We start from the raw sequence: 26,099 nt of genomic DNA on the forward strand, positions 1-26,099 counted from the left end.
AGTTACTAAAATAACAACTCTAAAGCCCCATTGAGAAACTGTACAAAAAAGGTTATAGAAACTTCCTGAATCTGGTTGAAAGAGGTCATGCTCCTGCCATGAATCCACATGCCCATGGCGCATAACATCTAAGCTGCACTCAAAAAAAAGGACATTTTGAAAGAGTATGCATGTTGCTGGTTTACTAAGCATGAATTGTAGTTTTCAGGGTTTTGGAAAATTTTGTGAGAAATGGCATAAAATGCATCCCTGAAAATAGGTATAATTCACAAGTGGCAGAGATTGAATCACGTAACACAGTCTAAATTTCCTGACTGGGTGAACTGGGTGAATGCATCACTGTCTTTTTTTTTTTATAATGTCCACTTTTTTTAAACTTAAGCTAGAGCTTGTATATATTTATATGTTTATCCTTTGCCACACAGACAGGTAACTATTATTTTCTGTTCTTCAAAACAAAAATTCCTAGCCTGACTGAAATTAACAGTACATATAGTGTCTATTTCACTCAGACAGGATTTTACACAAAGAAGCCATCCTATGTTCATATTAACTCTTTGGAAATCAAAGATTTTGAGATTCTAGGGTCACTGTAGTAAATAACTCTTTTTTATATAAAAGGCCTGACCTATACTAAAATAGTTTTGAAATAGATAAGGTATTTTTGGGTTCAGGATTCAAGCTCTGAGGTTCTGCAGCATAGGAAATGAAGACGGTGAAAAATAGCTCTGAAACTCACATCGTCTACACTGAGGTCTTCTGTGATGAAAGCTGAAAATTTGAAATGTAATTATATCAATATTATCCAAGAAACAGGAGCAGTGAAGGCGTACATCAGCTCTCCGGCCTCATGGGTGGTAGTGATTGCTGGAAAGAGTCAGGGGCAGACATTCTGTGGTACAGAGAAGGGAGAGGTCACTGCCAGTTTTGGCAGTGTTTGTCTTGCATTGTCTCCAGGTGCCACTGAACTTAGTTAGATTCAATTTTGAAAAAATTATTAGTGAATCCAAGATAATTTTGGTCTTCTCAGGAGTGGAGGAAGAGGAATAAAAAGAATATACATGTTTGAATTAAAGTGCTTGGATATGGTGAACTGTTAATTTCTTTTTGGTAGTTCAAAAAATAATCTATGAACTTCTGAATTATACATTAGCGTCTTAGTTTCATCTGGGATAGACTTTTTCTTCAGAGTGTCTGGTATGATGCTGTGTTTTTGGTTCAAGGAGAAAAACAGTGTTGATAACACTGGTGTTAATACTTGCTGTACAGAACTATGGACATTTCTCAGCAAAGGGCCCAAGGATCTGGGAGGGAACAGAATTAGGACAGCTAACTTAAACTGGCCAAAGGGATATTCTGTATCATATGACATTATGCAGAAGTAGTTTTGATGGGGGTGGAAGTCTACAGAAGGGTGTCTACAGAAGGGTGTCTACAGAAGGGTGTCTTCTCGCTCTCTTCTGCTGCTCTAGGGACTAGCTGTGCATCATTTGAGGAGTGGTGACCAATTGTTTGTGCATCATTTGTTGTATCCATTCTTTATGTATGTACATATGTATATATATATGTACATGACATAGTTATAAAATAGTCATAACTATTTTCCTTTTCTGTATCTCTGTAAATAGTTTTATCTCAACTCACAAGTTCTACTTTTTTTTTTTTCCAATTCTCTCCCCCATCCCACTGGGAGGAGGGGAGTCAGCAAATTACTGTGTGTGGTGCTGAGCCACCTGCTGGGTTAAACCACAGTAATTAGTTTCAATATCTGAGAAATATTGTATTAAAAACAGGTCTGTGTATTTCAAAGTGGATTTATTAGTTAAGTAAATGTATTGGCCATAATTAAGGATGAAAGAAGTTGAGCGATGTGTTCTTGTGTTTCTTAGTTTTTGTTGTTTTTTCTTAAAAACCTCCATTCTAAAATACTCATTTTTAACTACTAACCTAAGCTCATCCTCTGTGGAGATCAGCCCCCGGGCTTAGATTTCATTCATATGATCTTTGGGTTCAACTGGATAGAATCTGGACTCCAAACCATGGAAAAATTTTCTTCAGTCATCACTACACTATTTGAATCTGATCATATAATTCTACAAATAAAAAAAATACTTCTTACTTAAATAAAAAAATACTTAAATATTCCAGAAATATGGGTTTTCAACTTGTCCTTCATAGTCTGTTATGTTTCTTTCACCTATATTTGGTTCAGCTACTATGGAGAGAAGCTTTGTTAGTTGACTGAAAAACAAAATGAAGTGAATTACATCCACTGTCCTGTTCGTAATTGCGGCATTTTGTCTCACTGTTCCACATTACATGTAAAGACCTTCTTCCCTTCAAGGAAATGGGGCTGTAGGGCAGAACTGTGTCTTGATTCATGTTCTGAATTATGATTGACCCCCATAGCACTTCAGCTGGGATGCTGTCAAGAAAGGTCAGGCTCAAGTTGGCAAATGGTTTCTGAGGCTTCAGCTGAAGTAGCTTCTATCTCACTAAAGAGGAAAAAAAGTCAGCAAGCGCGAATAGAAATCCAGCTGATCTGATAAAGAAATTCCAAGCTGTCCAATGTTGAAAGTAATTTACAGCATTAAAGTTAAACTCTGTGCTACATACACAATATGCTAAATGCCCAATTCATTCATGTGTATATAATCATTATATGCTGCTCTGAATACAGATATTTGCAGCACATCCATCGAACTTATTGGTTTTGAATCCTGACCTCAGAAAGGTCTTTAGTCTGCCTATTAAAATGGGACAGTTGATCACACAGTGTTCTCTAGTGGGCATATATTCACAGCAAATGAAAATTCACAGCAGGGCTTGACTGGCTGCTTTGGGTCTTTTTAATTGCTTGCATTTTCCCTTGAAAAGACAGCAGTAGGAACAACAACAGCAAAAAAAAAAAAAAACAAACAATCATAGTGATGTTGAAAGTTAAGGTTTTAACGTCTAAACGTAACTGTGGTTCAGGTTAGTACAGCAGAAGTTAACTGCACACCATGGGTTTGAGGAGGGTGTTTGGAGTCATGTGGGGAAGCTTGCATGGTTGCATGTATCTCTGCCAGCTGCACCAACAATAAGATGCAACGGTTCAGGAGCCTTAACTCATGAAGATTAAATCAGTGTCATAAGCAGTATTTTACTGCAAGCTGTGAAATATAACAAAGCCATCTGATTATATAAAGGAAGAGAAAGAGAACAAAATAACTCACATAAACACCTCCCAGACAAGGGATGTGATGGACCCTCTTACAGTCCAGTCAACAGTGACATATGATTTATGAGTTAGTATCAAATCTTAGATGTTTTTTCATCACACCTTTCTTCTCAATTAGATTTCAGGCCACTGTTTTTGCACAACTAGGCACTTCCTATTTAGTTTTAGTAGTAAAACTTGATCTTTCACAGCTGGAGAACTATTTCATGATTAAACAGGAAATTTTCAGGTTCCATGATGAAACCTAACTTTCAAGAGTTAGGTTGGGAAAAAAAAAAAAAAAAAGGAAAGATTTGCTATAACTTTTCCTCGGCCCTGACTTTTATAAATATTCTTGGAACTGTAGAGCGTATCATTTGTCCTTTTACCTGTGTATCTCCCTCAAATTAACACTGAACTAAGTTATTTGAGGTTTTTTACCTCTTTTCTTCACTAGCGCTCTTATCCTCATAGCTTATTTCAGTAGGTTTTCAGTTTCTACATCAAACTCAATCACATTTTATTTCCCATGTACTAGATAAATGCAACCTTTACTTTGCTGTTGAGATTTCTTTTTTAAATTGCTTTGTTCCATGTTCCATCATTTCGTCACAGATTTTCTTTATTTCTAAATTATCCTGTTTGATTAAGGTTGCCACATTTCCATCTGTCTCTTTGAGTCTCTCCCAGCCATGTCTCTCCTGTGGAACCTCCAAAAACTAATTGGTGATTAGGGAAAACCCTTTTTAAGCATTCAGTTTAAATATACATATTTTGGGGAGCTAGCCCCTGACAAATGCACTTCTAACAAAACATAGATCTTACTGTTCTTGCCTTTTCTCTTTTGTATTTTCTTTACTAATTTTCTGAATTTCATTTTAAACTGGGAAGCAGTTTAAACCTTCAGAGCATGGGCCACAACTTACCTAAGTGTTTGTAACAGATGGAGCTTTGGAAAAGAGTAAAGTATGAATACATCCAAAGGAAAGCAGTAAACTTTTCAAAAAGCTTATCGGCCTATTTCCAAAGCAACTACTATCTTTAAGAGGCATTCAGACCTCTGTCTGCCTGATTCATTTAAGAAAATGGAGCTTCAATGGGAATTTTATTTCAGTACATTCAAATGTATTTGTTTCTTACGGCATTCCTTTTCCACTGAGTTAACTAGAAGTCATTGCTTTTCTCATTATGTGCAGCACATGTCATCGTGCTTGAGGCTTCCTCTGAAAATACTGAACAGTGAGATCCATATGAAATCCTTGTTTGTTTTTACAGAAACCAGCCAGCTTCTGTAGCAGGTGCCAGGCTTGAAAAATGCTAAAGTTAAGGTCTGCCCATGCTCTAAGCCAGTGAAATCTTGCAGTAGCTTACTGTCAGTGACTGCTTTCCTTTGTCCCACAGGCGGGAAAGGGAATTCTAAGGACCGTCATTGCTAACAACGAAGCGGTGGCTGATATGATTCCAGTTGACGTTGTCATCAACCTCACCCTTGCAGCGGGGTGGTACACTGCTGTGCACAGGTGGGAAGGTACTCCTGTTACTGCCAGGCTGGAGCATCTATTGCTTGGTTCTGGACTTTAAAGAGAACCTAAAGAGAAGCGAACCGAAAGCCTGTGCAAGAGCCATGTTGATTCATTATCTGATTCACATTTCCTTGCCCACAGCTGGCAAAGATGAGTGGAAGCACTTAAGGCAGATTTTAGAGTTAGGAAACCTCTAAATCTACAGGCCATACCTGTTTCTCAGTAAAATGTAAGCTCACTTGACAGGTCTCTCTTGGAAGTTACTTTTATGAAGTTTAGGATCTTTACTGCAATATCTCAGTAGCCTTTTTTTGCCTCCTTTCTCATGCAGCTATATTGAGTTGCTTTTCAATTGGCTTCTAGAGTTTTCTTGGTAAAAATACTCTGTATATTTTCCTTGAAAAATACTGCTCAAATATATTATAGGCTCAGACAATATAGTGTGTATATAGACAGTATAGTGTGTATGGCTTTATTTTTCTTTTCTTAAATCATCTAATTAGAAAGTCAGTATCCTTCAGGGCAGATGACATTCATTACTAGCAGAAATTAGATTCTGAATCTTAGCAGAGAATTGCAATCTGTACTACCTAGTGTAGAAACTCTACAAAACTCTACACTTGACCAAGACCACTCACTCAGCTGGATTGTGGAGAATGGAAAAACATCAAAATATAGATCCTCTTCACTGGATGCTGAAAAGATGCAAAAATCTTCTTTATTCATCTTTAATGAGCCTGTACCCGCTGGTATAAGTGAATATCTGTGCTTTCTCATCAGCACAGTTTGTATCAGACTGTTGTGTGGCTCAGCACTAGCTGCATTTTTTATATGGCCACATATTATGGATTTAGTCATTCACAAGTTGTGAATACTGAGTTCTGCAATCCAGAAATTCACACGAAGCACTGCTGTTTATTCTTATGTTTAAAACATCATTGCATTTCTACTTAGTAATTCAAAGTTATAGGCCGTAATTTCAGAGTTCAACATGTCTGTTAGTCTTAACCATCCCTAGAAGTCTACTAGACTTCAGTAACACTAAACAATTAAATGACATGATTTCAAAACATTAATTAAAAGAATATATAAATCCACACAGTAGCAAATGCAGTTGTCAAGTGTTACGGTGTGAGATTTCCTTTCCCTGTATCTGGGGCTCTGTCTCTTGGTATCTTTATACATGGAAGTTTTGAAAAGTTAGTTTCCTCATAGTCAGCACATCCAGGCTCGCTCTGAGCACCACAAACAACCTAGGAAGAATGAGCCACTGAGTCCTCTTCAAGGCCGCATCTCACCTCTTTTAGCGTATTGGCTGCAGCTGCTTATGTAGAGTAAAAAAACACTGTATTCATAGTGTTTTTTGCACCATTGGCAAGGCAGATTTAGATAAAAAAAATCGGTTCGACTAATTCTTGTCCTGTATCAAAGCAAGACATAAAACTCCATGATCTGTGCTTAGTTTCACACACAAATAACATGAAAGCTTTATTTGGTGTTAAAATGCGAATGTTGTTGAAATTGAGTGACTTCTAATCATCACTTTGACAAATGGAGTTTAAAAGTAGTTCAGATCATATGTGTTAAGTAAATTATTGGAAAATATACAGCATGTCACTGATGTTGGCTTGGGCCAGTTATTTACAGTATGCTAAAAGAAACTTAAAAAAAGCTTACAATTTTTAGTATGCATGTTTTCCTTATTGTTTTAATAATTTTTGCTAAGTGATATATGGCTGATCCATCTTAAGACACATTTGTCTTAACAGTTTCATTTGCTCTCCTGTATCAGAGTGAATCTTTTTAAAACTTCATAATTTATACTGAATTTTCATAGTTATGAAAAATGACCTCCTCTGCATTTTTTTAATGGGCTAATATCATAGTTTCTTGGGGTGTTAGTGTTCATGCTCCATTAATAAATCTTTGGGTGCTTTTCTTCACATGTGAAAATAATACTTTTTTCTCTTTTCCAGACCAAAAAACATGTTGGTATACAACTGTACAACAGGTGGAATCAATCCTTTCTTCTGGGGAGAAATGGGTAAGATCTAATTTAAAACCAGAATTATGTCAACTATCAAAAGCATTACTTGGCCAAGCTTTGAAAAGGTGCTTTCACACATCTAAGTAACATTCAAGTTCTGCCATTCAAACTGTATGTGAGAGGCCCAATTGTAGTTAGTGAGGGTCCTGTGAGAAAAAGCTCCCAGTGATGAGCATTCAGCTCAGGAGAGCAGTTATTTGATTTTTACTGTGGACATAATCACGTAGCAGCCCCACAAAGTACATGCTTTGCTGAACTGAGATATTAACATGATGGAAAAATGAATAGAGAACCAGTCCCTTGGTTCTAGAAGAAGAAGCTCTACATAGCTATAAGTGGTAATCTTCCTTTTTTGATTGCTGGGGGTTGTTGGATTTTTGATGTTTTTTAGGGGGTTTTTGTGCTTTGAAATCACATGGGCAACATTGAGATTGAATCTTACATCCTTATAAAGGAAGCTCTAATGTTTGGAAATCAGAAGACAAGAATATTGAGAGAGTAGCCTTTCTTCCTCAACCTCTGCAGAATAATTTAAATAGATATCGTTATAGATACCTGAGAAGGCAAACCTTGAAATGATAAATATGCCTTTTGATAGTAAATGTTGTCAGTGAAAGAATTCAAATGATTTTCATGGCTCTTCTTCAAGTAGATGTGCTTCTGCAGCAGGTGTGAAAGAAAAGGAGACAAATCCTGAACACCGTTTCAGTGGGAAATTGATGCAGAAGCTAAGTAGCAGAATTTGTCCCGGCTGTGTACTGCAAAATACTATGTACAATTAGCACACCGATGGAGAGATGTATAGGGCCTGATTTGCCTCTATTATACCATCTTTCACATCTTTGTACTTAAAATACAGGATGCTGGTGAATACAGTGATATTTTACCTCTCAGCCTTTGCTTTGCATTATTTAACAGGCAAACTATAAGTCAGCAGGGAAACAGACCATAACTATATTTTCTGAACAAGACAAGTCTGAAAACATTACTGTTGTCCTGCTATGAGATTTGATCAAATGTTCTGCCAGCAAAGATGTCCAGAATTGGCTGTGCTGTGAGAAAATTCCAGGTTCCTGATGACTTTTTTAATGAGAGATGTAATGCTGTAGTTTGTCAGTCTGAGAAGACAGGAGAAGCTTCTTAGATTGTTAGAAAATGTAGCGTCAATGGTTTACGGGCTAGTTCGGCTGGCTTCCGTGACTAGCAGGGCAGAGGGACCCACAGATCCGCACCTCCAGAAAAGGAGGTAAGGGAAAAAGGGCAGAGACATGGGGCCCAAAAATAACAGCAGCAACTATCTGAGGAGAAACAAACTAATTTACTAAATAAGTTTGTTAAGATATCAGAATGCAACACAACTCACTATAATACAATATAATACAATATAATTAGAATTGGTGCTAATAAATGATGAGAGAGCTAATAAATGATGTCCAAGAACTGAAGGCCTTACTCTAATGCTGAGGTGAGACGTGCAGTCGGGTCAAGCAAGGAGAGCTTGACAATCGAAAAAAAAAAAAGGGGACATCAGGTGACCTTGCCAGAGGTTATATCTTCTCTCTAAATGCAAATTCCTCTGGGGTATGTAGTTCTTCTCTTCTGGGACAGGTACCTGGAACTGGAGCATTAACTCTTTAACCTCCGGTTATATGATGTTAATGATGTGGAATACCAATAGCCCAAAATCATAAAGCCATGAAATGCAGCCAGTCTTCTTGACTTGTAAATTCAGAATTTCTGTGACTTTTCTACAGGAGTGTTGTGGTTTAACCTAGCAAGCAGCTAAATACACATAACCTTTTGCTCACTCCCCATGCTCCCAGTCAGATGGGGGAGAGAATTGGAAAATAAAACTTAGAACTTTTAGATTGAGATAAAAACTATTCACGAAGACAGAAAATAACAGTAAATAATAATTACATTTATTTATTAATTTATTTATATTTATAAAACAAGTGATGCACAAAGCAATTGCTCACTACCCACCTATCAATGCCTAGCTGGCCCTCAAGCAGCAGTGGCCACTCTGGCCAATTCTCCTCAGTTTTATAGTTTTTTTCCCATAACATCGCATGGTATGGAATATCCCTTTGGCTGCTTTACATCAGTTGTTCCAGTTCTGTTCCCTCCCAGCTCCTTATGCCTCTTCCCCAGAACCCTTTCTGGCAAGTTACTGTGAGAAGCTGAGAAACTGAAACATACTTGGCTCTGTACAGCACTGCTCAGCAACAACTAAAACATCACTCTGTTATCATTGTTTTTCTCATAAAGCTAATACATATCATCATATCATACACTGTGAAGAAAACAGCTAAAAGCCGGACATGCTAAATCCCATGCTAAATGGACTAGAAGCAAATGCAAAGTTTCTTACAGGCTGCGACTTTGGGCGGTGGCTAGCATAATATTACCACCTGTAGTTTGCCTTTGTAACCTATTTTCAGTGTAACTTTACTGATAAAAATAGTGATGTATGATTGCTTTGTAGTTGATCTTATTTGGTTACTTTGCTCATAACTTTGAATTTAACAATGAAAATCTGAGTGCAGCAGAGACTTACATAAAAAGTTTAGCTTTATGATAAGACTGAAGACAGAATTTTCTTCTCAGGTGACACTGGGCTTTTACCACTACATCTTGTATCCACAGTTTTCCTGACATCAGCAGGTTGCAGAAGATTATTAGGTACAGAATCATGAACAGGAATTTGCATGGAGTATCTCAAAGTAAAATTCTGCCCTTAAAGACGTCTCATCATTTAAGAAAAGAGTCTGGGAAAGGCTTGTCACAGTAGGATGTTAGAAGTACAGCCATCCCATCTGAATTCTCAATTCCTACCAATTTCTTTTTGGTAAATACACACAGTTCTAAAATTTCCTCTTTATACAAGATAGACTTTCTCAAACTTTTTGTATTATTCTCTCTGTGTACTCTGTTTTATAGCATGAACTTGCAATAGCCCTTTCAGAGCTATGCTCTCTCTGAACTATGTGTTACCACCATGTAGTCCAGGCACTGCACAGACCTGTCAGTTTCTTCTTTCAGACACAGGGCAGTTACTCAAGATATCACCCTTGTCCCTTCCAGAAGCCCATTTCCAATTGTGTTTAGCTCTGCTTACGTTTCACCTTTCAGGCTGAAACTATAGATGCTGGGTCTCTCCCTCCAAAACAGGGTCTGTGACTGGTCATGGATATGGAGGGTTTTAAGAGTGAACCTAGAGGCTGATGAGAAAGCAGGCTGTGGAACGGAGGTCATCTGACATAGGAGTGAACAATTTTTGGTGCAGATCTAGCCTGGAGGCTGCAGGAGGGAGGACCTGGACTGCCTGGTTAGGGAGATTGACACCAGAACCAACTTTAGGAATCAAGGGTAAACACAACACAGCTGGGATGGGGGGGGAAGAAAGGAAAGAGTCAACAGAATAATTGAGTCTAGAGACGAGAATGCCATGGGTACAGAACAGAAAAGACTGAGATAAGAACATGTTGGGTACAAAGATGATGAGCTCAAAGGGAGTGGAAAGAAAGAATGATAAGTGAATTTCCTTAAAAAAATACAAAAGTCTAGATAAGAGCTTAGGTTCAAACATCTACTGCAGACTGGCTTATCCTATATATCTCCAGATGAAAACAAGCCTCTTTTTCTAAAATGAACATTATGATGTCTATTTCTTTTACAGATAATGTTATTCTCTGGGATTTTTAGTATCTTCTGTTATTGCAGTGATTCTCCCCACAACTACAAAAATGTGGTCAGCCAACTGGGTATTAATCTAAAGAAGTGAATTCTGCTTTGCTGCACTGCAAGTCTTACTAGTCTGACTGTGTGAAGTACATTTTGCAACTTCAGCTCAAAAGTAAATCTTAAAGCATGCTTTAAAATGGTGTTTAGTGTGTGAAAAATTAATTTCAGTTTATTCTTGGCAGTCTACCTATGAGAGACAGGTGTCTGATTCTCCCTATAGTAAATATGCCTTTGAGTTAAAGAATTTACGGCTGCATTTTTGTGCAATGGTAGGAGGGTAAAAAGCATTCCCTAAACCATTTCAGTAGCTCCTAGAGGTGAAGTGTTTTTGGATAAAAAGCCATTTTTAGTCTTGTGAAGTTCGAACCCTTTCCAAAAATTAGGAGATAAAGCAATCGTGTGTTCAGACAGTGGAAGGCTCATAAAGAATATGCCTGTAGGACTAACTTTTGAATATAGTTATTATTAAGAATTATTATTATAGTTATTATTTTGAATAATATTTGAAGTTATGCAAAACTGGCATTTTCCTGAGTTCCTTTTGGTAAGTCTCTCAGATTGGTCTCACTGTCCACTTACGTTTATTTTAAAACAAAATTGCTTTCATTTCCGACTTTCAGAATTTTGAGTTTTCAGCAGTATCTGCTTTTTGATAGAGATGCTTCTCACATGAAGAGAACAGCATAATTTTAACCTCATGTATCAGTACAGGTTGGGAAATGACCTGCTGGAGAGGAGCCCTGCAGCGAAGGACTTGGGAGTCCTGGTGGAAAACAGGTTGGCCACAAGCCAGCAATGTGCCCTGGTGGCCAAGGCCAATGGCATCCTGGGGTGCACTAAAAGGAGCGTGGCCAGCAGGTCAAGGGAGATGATCCTCTCACTCTACTCTACCCTGATCAGGCCTCACCTGGAATACTGTATCCAGTTCTGGGCTCCCCAGTACAAAGAAGACATGGATCTCCTGAGAGAGTCCTGTGGAGAGCCACAAAGATGATAAAGGGGCTGGAGCATCTCCCTTATGAGGGTGGACCTGGTCAGTTGCTGGGTGATCTGAGTCTGTTCAGCCTTGAGAGAAGAAGACTGAGAGGGGATCTGATTAATGTTTATAAATATCTTAAGTGTGGGAGACAAAGGGACATGGACAACCTCCTTTCAGCTGTCTGTGGGGAGAGGACGACAGCCATAAACTGGAGTAGATGAAGTTCTGCACCAATATGCAAAATAACTTCTTCACAGTGAGAGTGATGGAGCACTGGAATGGGCTCCCAGAGGGGTTGCAGAGTCTCCTTCTCTGGAGATGTTCAAGACCCACCTGGATCCCTCCCTGCTGTAGGGAGCCAGCTTTGCAGGGAGGTTGGACTTGATGATCTCTAGAGGTCCCTTCCAACCCCAACAATTCTGTGATTCTGTGGTAATATTGCTGCTGCTCTACTATAGTTGCTTTTTCCACTACATGCATTATGTAACCATAACCAAAATGTGAAAAGTGTTGCTGATCTGTGTGAATTCTGAACATCTGACATGGCAAGAGTTGCACTTTCTGCTTCTTGTTCATTCTTGCTATTCAGCTATTCTGACCAAAGAAGTCGAAAAATGCAGAGGTAAGGGCAGCAATATCTTTAACGTGATTCCAGGAGGAAATATTCACAACCACATACAGCTGAAAACTTGATTTGTGGTATATTAACATCAGAATTTGAATTGAGACAGAGACGTACAGACAATATCAAAATTATCACAATTCCAAAATATCAGTGCTTCTTAGTGAAACTGATAGGTTTCCTTGAGGAAATGAAGTGACTAAAGAAGACTAAAAGAACTTAAATGTTGATAAGCAGGTGAGAACTTAGACATAAACTGTCATTTAGTGTCTGTAGGAGAAACTTCCTTGAGGGAAAAAGAAGCAGAGTTCATGGGATTGCTCTCCTGATCCATAAGCACTGGGGTTAGAATTGTTTACCTGTTACATCTGCCATTAAGAAGAGTCACTCTTTGGCTGACAAAGCTACTGACACATTTATCAGCAGCCTGTGTCCCCTCCTCTTCCCAAAGCTGGTTGCACAGCTGCTTGCTGAATTTCACCTCTGCAAATGCCCTCCTGAGGGTTCATGGTCTCAACACATTTATTTTCACCAGGCTTTTTGTGGGTGCTTGCAGCACTCTGGGAGGCTTCTCTGACTGGGCAAGTGATTTTTTGGAGGCAGCTTCTTTCCTACCTACCTGTCTCTCTCTCAACTAGTTTCTGTATATATTGAGCACAATTACCACAACATTAAATAAACTCACTTCTATTAAAAAAACTAATCCCTGTTCCCACCTGCTGCTGCCGAGCTAGGGTTGCCCAGGCTTAAGGCAGAAACCTGTGGAGTTTAGAGGTAAATATAGTCTGCCAGGTCATTTTCAGGATATACTTCTGTAGCCTGTAAGTATACTTGGAAATACAGAAGGTAATTTTGAAGTTTTCTTTTAGAAAATTTCACTTCTATCTGATGATAGGGAAAGAGTTTTAATATTTCTATTTTTCATTTAGGTCAGTGAGAGAACATGCTGCAAAGCATAAGATTCCCACATCATAGTTCACAAGATGACTGCAAAATAACCACATCACTGCAGTGTGGCTACATAAAACAGAAAGGACCTCAGTTCTATCTAGTGAAATGTAAAATGAGTTTCAGAAGAACTGGCTTTCAGCCATTAAACATGCCATGTAATGGGAAAAAAAAATCAACAATGAACTTGTACTCAAGTTAAATTGAACTATTTTAAGCCTTTGTTGTCTCAACTTGGTAGCTAAAGTTTTCTCCAAATCAAGTCTTCTCCAGTTGCTGTTACCTAGTACAAGTAAAGCAAAAATCACTACTTGAATTGCATTAATGAGCTGACTGCAGATGCTCGTGAGGACTGTCTGAATATATGACTGAAATCTGCTTATCTAAAGATGATCTGGATTTTTCTGTGACTTTCAAATTCTAATCTGATTTTCTGTTTGTAACATAAGCTTAGACTGTAAACTATAATATGAGCCCAGATCGCTGTCATAACTCTCAAACTCACTGGAGGGCAAATAGTTCAACTTAAAAAAAAAAAAACAAAACAAGTGAAGAAAATGGACATATTCTTTGTTTAGCTCATTGGTGCTCAGAAAGAGCAGCACCATCTGTTTGTCAGTCCTTACAGTGATAATCTTATATTCAACTACTGCAGTTCCGTTAAGCCTCTCCAATATGCAGACACTCCAGTTAGTTCCATTTAGGTGCCATTTCTGTGGCTCTGTACCATTGCAAGAGCTGGGCCCAGAATACTTTGTGCTAAAGCATACAAAGTGAATGAAATTATTTTCCCTACTGGGAGTTTTTTCAAGTTAATAATGCAACAGAATTTGCTGCCTCTGTGCATCCATAGCTCACGTGAAAGCAAGCTACAGTATTTGATGTTGTAAGTCAGATGTCATTTGAAAAGACTTGATGGCTTTTGAGGAGTGGGAGTGTACTATATAATAAATAAGCAGCTTCTTCCTGACTCAGAGAAGTCTATATAATATATAATATGTAATATATATATACTATATATTAACTATAGTCCTTTTGTAAATTTTATAAGCAATAAAAAATGTCATCTTTGTTTTATGCTAATGTTCAAAGTTTGCTTTCAGTGATCTGAGAATAATCTAAAGATATGTTAAAACTTATCAGTTTCCTTATGCCTAATACAAGCAAAATCAGAAATGTAGCTTCTTGGTTTGAAATGCTTCAGGCTACAACTGCCTGCTTTTCTTCCATTAAATTATTGTGTTTTGATAGGAAAGTTTAGGCTTGTTGGTATTAAGTCTAAATGCAGCATATGTTTTAAATAAGCAATAAAGGGAGTTATCTCTATTTTGCACTGGTATGACCTCACCTCAAGTAGTGTGTGCAGCCACAATATAAGGAGGACATAAAAGTATTAGAGAGCATCCAAAGAAGGGTTGTGAAGATGGTCTAGAGCTCAAGATATTTGAGGAGTGGCTGAGGTCCCTTGGTTTGATCAGCCTACAAAAGAGAAAACTGAGGGGAGACCTCACCACAGCCTACAGCTTCCTCATAAGGGGGAGTTGGAGGGGCAGGCACCTATCTCTTCTCTCTAGTGACAGTGGTGGGTTTAGAGGGAATAGTATGCAGCTGCATCAGGAGAGTGTCAGGAAAAGAAAATACAGTGTGTGGCTGTGCACTGGAACAGGCTCCCCAGCGCAGTGGTCAGAGCACCAAGCTTGCCAGAGTTCAAGGAGCATTTGGACAATGCTCTGAGAAATATTGTTTAATTTTTGGATAGTCCTGTGTAGAGCTAGGACTTGGAACCAGTGATCCTTGTAGGTCCCTTCCAGCTCAGGATGTTCTATGACTATGGTTCTGTTAATGCCAGAAGGGACTGTAGGATCATAGTGTCCAAATCCTGGTTACATGGTTCACAGAACTATAGGTAAGCACCATAATTCGGACTTTACTGCAGCATGTCAGTATGACTGTGCCCAACTCATCTGAGTACCTGCTTTTAAGTAAAATGCCTGTTCTTTTACAGAGCAGTATGTCATGTCCACATTCAAAAGAAACCCACTGGAACAGGCCTTCAGAACACCCAACGCTCACTTGACATCCAACTACTTAATAAACCAGTACTGGATAACTGTTAGCCACAAGGCTCCTGCCATACTCTATGACCTGTACATGAGGCTCACAGGAAGAAAGCCCAGGTAAGAATCTGTATTCCTTCAACCATCGCCACATGCACTGCTGTTACAGAGAGCAGATCTCTAGCTTTTGAGAACTGGCTTCTTCAGCATGGAGTCCCTGGTCTTTCACCAATCAAATGGGGGAAGGGGATGTACTTCTGAGTAAGAGAGAAGAGCCAGAGAACACTGACACTTTAGGAAGTAGCAAGGGAAAACCTCAGATGTGTCCCAAGGGAATCTGGGAGGGCTCCTCCAAAAAGGTAATGCAGCTGCAGTGCCTCTAGACCAATGCACACAGCATGGGAAATAAGCAGAAGGAGCTGGAACAATGCAGTGAGAAAACTACAAACTAATTGTTATCATGAGAAAATGGTGGGATGAGTCCCACAACTGGTATGCTACAACTGAGGTCTACAAGGTTTTTAGAAGAAATAGGGCAGGAGGAGCAGGGTAGTTGCCTCTATGTTATGAAGTGGATGGATTGCAAAGAACTGCCCCTGAGAAGCAGCTATGATCATGATTATAGCTTGTGGGTAAAAATTACAGACTAGACCAATAAAGAACATCTGATGGTCATGGTCTACTACAACCTGTCTGACCAAGGGGAGCCTGTTGACAAGGCCTTCTTGCTTCAGCTACAAGAAGCGTTGCACTCTCAGGCTCTTATCCTGATGGGAGACTTCAGTAACTCAGACATCTGCTGGGAAAACAGCAATGGCTGGCTGCAAACAATCCAGAAAACTCCTGAAGTGTGTTGAGGATAACTTCCTGGTCCAGGTGGTAGAGTAGTAGTCCTGTTATCTCTCCAACAAGGAGAGTTTTGCTGTTGTGTTTCATTCTTACAAACAAAGAAGGACTGGTTGGGGATATGTAGTTTGGGGACAGCCTTGGCTACAGCAACTATGAGACAGTGGAGTTCAGGATGTTGCATGAAAGAAACAGAGCAGTAAGTGGAATTGCAATGTTGGACTTCAGGAGAGCCAACTTTGACCTCTTCAAGAACCTACCTGGAGGTATCCCATGGGTTAGAACAGTAGAAGGTAAGGGTGCCCAAGAGAGTTGGTTAACACTGAACCACTACTTCCTTCAAGCTCAAGATCTTTGCATCCCTAAAAAATCAAGTGAATGTGGCAGGAGACCTGCATGGATGAGCAAGGAGCTCATGGAAAACCTCAAATGTAAGAAAGTTTACAGAACTTGGAAAAGCTTGTAAAGAATATGGGATCATTGGGTCTGCAAGGATGCAACAAAGAAGGCTAAAGCCTACTTGGAATTAAAACTGGCAATAGTGATCAAGGACAACAAGAAGGACTTCTTTGTGTACATGAATAGCAACAGGAAGACTAGGGAAGATGTGAGTTCACTGCTTAATGAGGTGGATGTCCTGGTAACAGGGAATTCTGAGAAGATGGAGATGCTGAACATCTTCTTTGCTTCAGTCTTTACTGATAAGGAATCCCAAACCCTAGTGGTCTAGAGAATGAGGGAGTCTAGACAAAGGAAAATTTCTGCTTGGTTGAGAAGAATCTGGTTAGAAATCACCTAGACAAACTTGACAAACATAAATCACTGGGCCCCAGTGGGATGCACCCACAAGTTCTGAGGAAACTGGCAGAAGTGACTGCTGAACTACTCTTATCTTTGAAAAGTCTTGGAGAATGGAGGAATTGTCTGAAGACTGGAGGAAAGCCATTGTTGCTGCAGTCTTCAAAAAGGGCAAGACAGAGTACCCATAAATCTACAGGCCAGTCTCACCACTGTCCCTGGGAACGTGGTAGAACAACTTATTCTGTCATCTCCAAGAAAGTGGAAGAAAAGCAAGTTATTGGGAATAATCCACATGGATTCACCAATGCTTGCCCAATCTGGTAGCCTTCTATAATGTCATCACTGGCTGGGTAGATGAGAGGAGAAAAGTGAATGTAGTGTACCTTCAGCAAGGCTTTTGGCACTGTTTCTTATAACATTCTCTTAGATAAGCTTACGAATTGTGGGATAGATGAGTAGACAGTGAGGTGGATTGAGAACTAACTGACTGACATAACCCAGAGGTTTGTGATCAGCAGCTCAGTCTAGTAGGAGGCCGGTAATTAGCAGTATTCCTCAGAGATCAGTACAGGTTCCAGTGTTGTTCAGCATCTTCATCGGTGACCTGAATGAAAGGATAGAGTGCACCCTCAACAAGTTTGCCAATGATACAAAGCTGAGAAGAGTGGCTGACACATCAGAAGGCTGTGCTATCCATTCAGCGAGACCTGGACAGGCTGGAGAGTTGGGCAGAGAGGAACCTTATGAGGTTCAACAAGGGCAAGTGCAGTGTCCTACACCTGGGGAGGAATAACTGCATGCATCAGTATAGGTTATGGGCTCACCTCCTGGAAAGGAGCTCTGAAGTGAAGGACCTGGGTGTTCTGGTGGACAACAGGTTGGCCATGAACCAGCAGTGTGCCCTTGTGGCCAAGAAGGCCAAAGGTATCCCAGAGTGCATTGAAAAGAGCATGGCCAGCAGGTCAGTGGAGGTTCTCTTCCACTCTAATCTGCCCTGCTGAGGCCACATTTGTTGTGACCTGTTCTGGGCTCCCCAGTTCAAGGACAGGGAACTTGTCCAGTGGAGAGCTACAAAGATGATTAGCGAACATCCCTCTTAGGAGGAAGGACTGAGAAACCTGGGACTGTTCAGGCTGGAGAAGAGTGAGAGGAGATCTTACCAATACTTATAAATACCTAAAGGGTTTTCAAGATGATGGGGCCAGGCTCCTTTCGTTGGTGCCCAGCAACAGGACAAGGGGCAACGAGGACACACTGAAACACAGGAAGCTACATCTGAACATGAGGAGGAACCTCTTAACAGTGACAGAGCACTGGAACAAGCTGACCAGAGAGGTTGTGGAGTCTGCTTATCTGGAGATATTCATAACCCACTTGGATGCTTTCCTGTGCAACCTACTGAAGGGATCCTGCTTTAACAGGGAGTTAGACTAGATGATCTTCCAACCCCTATGATTCTGTGATTCTATGATTTACACATTTCAAAGTTTCCCAAGCCAGGAGAAGATATCTCGTATTAGAAGACGGGGTTCACCTGTTTGCAGGGAAATCCCTGGCTGATGGTCTGCTACAGAGGGAAACTCGTCAATAAAAAAAAAAAAAATCCTCCAATTATCCAGTAGGCAAGAATTTCTCTAGAAATGAAGTAAAGTTGAGCAGGAGTAGGCTGGAGTCTCCATACTGTGCTGAAATGGGCAACAATAAAGTCTTGGCACTGATTTTACAATTGACATTTTTCATAAATCTGATTGCTGTAGGTAGTCAGTGGACATTGGCCATAATACCTTCTTTGAATTTCATGTAGATTTCAGCATGCTGAGGATCTGAACTTTCAGATTTGTGACCTGAGCAAACATGACTGAGCAATGAACCAAGTCTTTCTTTTTCTTTTCCTTTTCCTTTTTCTTTTTTCTTATTCTTAAATAATAATCTTCCTTTACTTTCTACAGGGCTATGTAAGCACATCTACGTACTGCAACAGTGTGACAGAGAGCATGGTAACAGCTCATTCAAATAAGCACCTAAGCTTAATTTAATTGCCACTTATCACTCCCACCTATAGAAGAACAAGCCATCTTCATGGCATTTTCTTGGATTACCTTTATGACCTTATGCCAGATTTACAAGCAGGAGAATATTTTTTGTCAAGAACAAGATTCAGGCTTTATTTCTCTACTGTATCCATACTCAACTCATCATAAAATGATGGATTATCATATGCAACAGAATATCTGGGAGTTAGTTAAAGTTTTGTAAGTCTACTATTCAGGTACAGCCTATAAGCTTCCCTAGCATAGATTGCAGTACCCCATCTCCCAGAACTGGGAAAGTCCAGCTATAAAAGCCATCTCTATCTGCCTTAAAGTTTTATATATTGCCACTCCTTAGAACTTAAAATGTTAGTTCACTTCATATAAATTGCTAGGTGTTTAACAAAACTGCCCTGTATGGCTTACTCTTATTGCTATGTTTCCATCCGTGGCCAAGGTAATAATGTGTTTTATATCATTACTAGTCTCTTGGGACAATCTATTGCACCGAAGACTCTCTGCTCATGCATGGCTCAGTATGGGAGTAAATAAAGAAATCATTGTTCTAAACATCCTTCTAGAAGACAAGGTGCATTTTTTAAGTAACTAATAAGGCTGTCAGTAACAGGTGCTACTGTTGTTTTGTTTTGTTTTTTCCCTTTCACTTTATCCACAATGGAGAAGGAGGTATTCTAAAATGAGTCTTTGTTATAGCTGCTCAGAGTCTGCAGAAATTCGTGTTTCTGCTTAGTTGATATTTTTCATTACACTAATCCTTAATCCAAACTAGTAAACACTTTGAATGTGCTCACAACATCTGAGCTGAACCAGTTAGCATATAGCACAGTTTTTATATATGCCTGTTTAGATATCTTCATTTCTCTCTTTGATGCACACTTTCAGCTACTCAGATAAGTTGCATTGTAGTAGTAGAACAAGTAGTTCTATAGGTACTTGACATCACATTGACAGAAGACCATATGAATAGGGTATTTGTTTTCCACTGTAACATCCTATTTTCCAAACAAAAGTAGAGACACACTACTGATTCTCTTTGTGGTTTTTTGCTTGTTTGTTTATTTATTTTTGGTGGAATTTTTGTTTGTTTGTTATCTAACAGATTTCATTAACCCTTAGCACTTTAAAGATACTGATGGCTTTTTGAGAGACAGTTTAAGGGGCAATTCCTGATTTTTGCAGTCTAATCATATACTTTGTTTCATGAGTTCCTTTAAGGTATTAAAATATTTGAAGTTTTGTCCCACAGTTCTTGCTCACACAGGCAAAGAGATTAATTTGAAGCACTTCTGAAGTAGTTTAAATAAACTGCATTTAATCAATGTGCACATAATTATTCAGAATGAAAGTTGCCTTAATTTGATGTTTTGCTTCTAAAATGAAAGCCAATTTAATTCTGAGTAGGAGTCTCTACGTGTGCTTTAAATACACTTAGTAAGCTGCACAGCTTTCCTCTGAATTGAGGAGAATCATGTCTATTTTGCTGTGCTTAGCAGTCACATCTGCATGAGGAGAGGCCTGCCTGGCACCATTCTTCCACAGACTGCCACTTTTTATTTGTCACAGTGACTTTGTTACCCTCTGGGCAGCTCAAAATTCCTCATGAAAACAGCTCTGTTTTCCACAGAAATCAGCCTTTTGATGCTTTCTCTTGCCCTTACCCAGTTTGAGAGAACGTGGTGTTCTTTCCGAAACAGATCAAGCACTGTACATCATAGCACTTTAAAACAACTGCCCCCTACAGGCCTTTTGTACTCATGACCAATGAGACGCTTGTCAAATAATCTTGTGAGATAGGACACCATTATAGTCATTTTCTTTTATTATTTAAAAAAAGAAAAAAAAAATGCCAAGAAACACAAGAGACCTGAACTTTCATCTCCAAAGTTCCTGTCTAGCACCCCTGAACTGGCTTTCATCATTACCAGGACACTCATACTCCATGAAGACATCGAGATAGTTCATCCGTGTACTCCCATTTTCCCTCACCACAAAAATGCCTATGAAAATTTTTATTCACCAGGAGTTCACTGCTATTAGAACCTTCCTGTGTAAGGAAGGACACAAAAATCACTCCAGATAGCCACTGTATTACACAGGGAGAATTGTAGCCTTTATGAAAAACAGAGATATGGACGAAAACCCAAGATTAAAAAAAAAAAAAAAAAAAAAAAAAGTTGCCATTATCTGAAAGCTGAACTTTAGCAATAGGCTTCAGAAGCTTCAGAACTTGTCCATGCTGCAGAACCAGTCACCTCTGAATTAGAGCTGACTCAGTATAAGCTAAATCCAAAGTCAGAGCCTTCACTTCAGTCCAAGTCAGACTTGAGAACAGAAGAGCATTTCTGTGATAGAGAGAGAAGTATCCATCTTACAAGACAATATACTTTCGTGGTTCTGCAATCTACTGTGCTGACTTGGTACTGGTTCATGGATATGCATGCCATGTAGTATAGATATGGACTTCTACCCTTCAGTTCAAATCTGTAAATTACGCCTCAGTCTTGTCCTGAAGAATGTGTGTTTGCATTCACATTAAAGATAAAAATAAAGGCTGAGTAGCTGTAGGTTCAGAACCTCACCTGGAGCAGTTTTTAAAATCTTGCTGAGTTGGTGTTCAGCCTGGTATATACCAGTGGAAGGCTCATCAAGCATTGCAAGTCTTATTCACTTGGATTGGCAGAAACACCTAGACCAAACTACAGTTTTTTGCATTAAGACATACTTTCTCTCCATCTCTGATCCTCCTCCTCTGTTTCAGAATGATGAAGATTATCAATCGACTGCACAAGTCTATGATGCTCCTGCAGTATTTCTCCACCCAGTCTTGGGATTGGTCTTCAGATAATATGAATATGTTAATGGGTCAGCTTAACACAGAGGACAAAAAGGTATGTCATGCATGCGGACTGCTGAACTCCTCTTCATCTGCAGCAGTCATTTTTTGTATATCGTTGAGTTCTCAAATGATATCTGCCTAAATTACTGCAATTGACTTGATCCTGAAAAAGATGTATTTCTTCTTATTTTATTCAAGAACTTATCAGGAACCTCCATGTAGGAGAATGTTTTCTCCTGAGATGTATTGCTCCTTCTTCTGAGAGAAGTCAGTCACCGTTCATTCCAGCTAACATAGCAACCCTTTACCTTCTATTCTCAGATTTCTGTTTGGCATATAAATAAACTAGATTTGTTTCCACAGCCAAAATGGCAAAGGGAACATAAGTTTATATCCTCAATGGCCCAGCTGTACTCAGCCCTCTGAGTTGGCTGCATACCCTGGAATACCTAGTGGAGTTCAAAAGATAAGCATATTCCTTTTTGTACAGAAACATGTTTCTCTTTATAAGAAGAAATGGTCAATTCTAGTTTTCATATAACACCTCTGGGCCCTAAAAATTTCAGGCATCCCCTTTCATGGGGGATGTAGCTATATAAACCAATGTGCTATACAGGGTCCACAGAAAGACAGTATCAATGGTAATACAAATATATGTAGTTAATTTAATACAATTATCATTGGGTAACTGTAGCATTCTCAGTAGCTTCTCATCCTGGTTTTCTTAGTGTCTCATTTTTTGAGAACTAGGAAGCTTCTTTACAGTTTCGTTTTCTCCCTCATCTCTTCAGCAGTACAGAATTTGGTAGGAGGCTGGGAAGGAAACCACTTGAAAGATTTTGGCGTTTTTGTCCACTTTGGTCTTAGTGGGCACTGCATGAGTAAGTTTAGTTAGTACATGGTGAGTTAGCATGAACAATATGAAAAATGTTTCTGTTTGATTTAAGTCCCCAGAGAGCAATTACTTTGTGGGATGTCAAGCTCTGCTGTAGTCTTTATAGGTTTGAAATACTACTCCTTTGGAATGGGGCTATAACTGAAAGACTGAAGGAATACGGGGATTAGGTAAGCCTGAATGCACTTTTGTTCAGTATCTCCCTTCAAAGAGGTACTTAGACATTCACATCAAACCAGTCTCACATGAAATTACCACATAGATTCTCAAGACAAGAGCCAAGTGGTTTCTTCCCTACTCTGTACAGGTAAATGCAGAAAATTCAAATGGCTAAGGGCAGTTACTGCTGTGACTGTAGCAGATGTAGAGGGAACCTAACTGGTAATTCAGAAGCTTGCACTGATGCAGATAAACAAAAAGGCACAGCAACAAGGACTTCAGTGCAAGTGAGACAGTGTTTCAGCCTTCCCAAGTTGCTTATGAGATTATGGATTATTCTCCGCATTGTGTTGCCACTGCTATATTGCAAGCAGTGTATTCAAGTTAGGTATTTTATAGAGAATATAGCTCCCTATACATATCTGACAGACACACAGGGATCTTCACAGTAGCTAACCTGTATTATACACAGTTCACTCAAGTTGTTGCTATTCTACTACCAAAGTTCCTTTACCAAACCAACCGGCCTACATTGCCTTGAAGGTGAAAGTAAGGATTGGTTGTTGGGGTTTTTCTTTGGTATCTTCCCTTTTAAGGCTCTGTAAGTAAGAAATACCATTCACTTCACTGCTCCATTTAAAAAAAAAAAAAAGCTCTCTCCAAGAAAATCACTTTCTCTTTACAAATAATTTCTTTATTTGAAGAATAATTTGAAGACTGCCTTCTAATAGGCAGACAACAACCTGAGAGCTTGCTAACAATTTTTCCAGTATCAGCACTGAAATTAACTAATTAGCTCTGCAGTGAGATTTATTGATGCCAAACAACGTAGTAACCCATTCCATGGATTTCTGTCAGTCTAGATGCTGAGAGTAAATGGCACAGCACAGAGTTGCAACTGATGCAGAGGCACCTATTGATTCAACATCCAGTTCATTTATTCACCATTAACTCTAGTGACCTTAAAAAAAAAAAAAAAAAACCTGCAGAGAGGTTCTCAGATGAATATTTGCTTGAGTGGAATGCCATTTTTCTTCCATGATTCTGTGTGGGGATTGGTGTACATTCACATGTATTTATGTACAAGTGTCTACCTGAAAGAAAAAGGTTTCATTGTTTTCTGCCAGTTAGCACTAAATTTTTACTTGCTTTTCTGAAATTTCTGGCTGGGTAAATCATTAATTGACAGCTATGAAATATAGTTTTTAAGCGTCCATGTCTTCTTTGAAACTTAGTGGCTTTAAAAACTTAATAGAGATGGCTTTATCTGGATCATGTCAGTGCTTAAACTGAACTTGTTTTGAACACTTGCATTTAACTTCTGCTGTTTGTCATTATATATCCCAGTTATACAACTTTGATGTTCGTCAGCTGCATTGGTCAGAATACATTGAAAGCTATTGCCTAGGTGCTAAGAAGTATTTACTAAATGAGGACATGTCTGGCATCCCTGCAGCAAAGCAGCACTTACGAAAGTAAGTAATATCCAATGACAAGGACCAGAGCTCCTGGCTATCTGAAATGAATTATGAGGAAAATCATTCTATTTACCTTGCAATATGTTATTGTTGAATAAGATGGAGATAAAAAATAGCATAGCTTATTTATTTTTAAGGCAGAGCATTGTCAGTGCTTTGTTTTTTCTTCCTATAAAGAAGTGGACTTAAAAACACAGAATCATGATTTTTTCAGGTGGAATGGACCTTTAAAGATCATCAAGTCCAACTCCCTTGCAATGAACAGAGACATCTACAGCTAGATCAGGTTGCTCTGAGCCCCATCCAGCCTATCTCTGAATGTCTCCAAGGACAGGGCTTCCATCACTTTTCTGGACAACTCATTCCAGTGCCTCATCACCCTCATTGTAAAAAACTTCTTTAAGCCCAATGCAAATCTCCCCTCTTTTTCTTTGAAACCATTTCCCCTTGCCCTATCATAACAGACTCTGGTAAAGTCTATCCCATTCCTTCTTGTACTCCATCATTAGATATTGAAAGGCCACTATTAGGTCCCCCTAGAGCTTTCTCTTCACCAGGCTGAAGAGCTCCAGCTCTCTCAGCCTGTCTTTCTAAGAGAGGTGTTCCATCACTTAGATCGTTTTTGTGGCTCTCCTCTGGATGCACTCCAACAGGTCCATATCTCTCCTGTGCTAAGGACTCCACATCTGGACACAGTGCTCCAGCTGAGGTCTCACCAGTGCAGAGTAAGAGGACAGGACCACCTCCCTTGATCTGCTAACCACACTCTTTTTGGTGCAGCCCAGGATAGGGCCAGTGTTCTGGGCTGCAAGAGCATGTTGCTGGCTTATGTCCAGCTTACCATTCACCAGTATGCCCAAGTTCTTTTCAGCAGCACTGTACTCCATCCTTACATCCCCTAGCTTGTACTGATAGCAGGCTTGCCACAACCCAGGTGCAAGACCTTCCACTTGAATTTATTGAACGTCATGATGTTCACCGGGGCCCACTGTACAATCCCGCCTAGGTCTTTCTAAATGGCATCCTGTCCCATGGGCATGTCAACCTCACCACAAGGTTTGGTGTCATCTGAAAACCCGCTGAAGGTGCACTCAATCCCACTATCAATGTAATTAATGAAGAAGTGGTCCAAGTACTGACTCCTGAAGGACACCACTTGCCATCGATCTCCACCTAGACATTGAGCTACTGATCATACCCTCTTAGTATGACCTCACAACCAGTTCCTCTTCCATCAAACAATCCACCAATCAAATCCATGCCTTTCCAATGGGAAGAGAAGGATATTATGGAGGACTGTGTCAGAGGCCTTACCAAAGTCTAGATAGATGACATCAATGGCTCTTTCCTTGTCTACTGATGCAGTTACACCATCATAAAAAGTGACAAAGTTGGAGAGGCAGGACCTGCCATTAGTGAAGCCAAGCAGGTTATCCCATATCACCTCCCTTTCTTTCATATGCCTTAACATAGCTTCCAGGAGGATCTCCTTCATTATCTTCCCCAGCACTTGAGAGAAGCTAACTTGTGATGGCACTAACAGGCAAGGGTTAAACATTATGCCTTTCCAGCAGATGACCAGATTACCGAGTAATTTCCTAACACTAAAAGCACAGTTTCACTCAGATAGGAGAATTGTATTCATCAGCTCCTGCAAAACTCTTCCAGCTTGTCACCAATCCCACATAGTCAAAAATACACCAAATCAAAAACAAAGAAAAAGGTATTGACATGCCCTACACTATCATTTAAAAAAAAAAAAACAATTCTCAATATGACTTTAGTCTATTCTGCTTTAAAAGTAGAGTACATGGAACAAGACTGACTTACAATGCAGACATTCCATCTATTATATTAACTATTCACTACACTGCAACTTCAACACAGACTTTGCAGGATGGTAGGGAC

The 26,099-nt window shown here is 39.4% G+C and overlaps 1 protein-coding gene across 5 annotated transcripts in view; it reads left to right on the forward strand.

Annotated features, from left to right (window-relative positions):
• The window catches only part of FAR2 (fatty acyl-CoA reductase 2), a 133,154-nt gene that overhangs the window by 101,531 nt on the left and 5,524 nt on the right, over positions 1–26,099 (forward strand). For all 5 annotated transcript variants that reach the window (XM_046909465.1, XM_046909468.1, XM_417235.8 and 2 more), the window contains 5 exons: positions 4,604–4,722; positions 6,702–6,769; positions 15,074–15,245; positions 21,582–21,711; positions 24,061–24,188. In XM_046909465.1, coding sequence (XP_046765421.1) covers positions 4,604–4,722; positions 6,702–6,769; positions 15,074–15,245; positions 21,582–21,711; positions 24,061–24,188 — 617 coding nt within the window. The remainder of the gene's footprint in view (positions 1–4,603; positions 4,723–6,701; positions 6,770–15,073; positions 15,246–21,581; positions 21,712–24,060; positions 24,189–26,099) is intronic.

This window comes from Gallus gallus, chromosome 1 (genome assembly GCF_016699485.2).
Source record: "Gallus gallus isolate bGalGal1 chromosome 1, bGalGal1.mat.broiler.GRCg7b, whole genome shotgun sequence".
Classification (NCBI taxonomy): domain Eukaryota; kingdom Metazoa; phylum Chordata; class Aves; order Galliformes; family Phasianidae; genus Gallus; species Gallus gallus.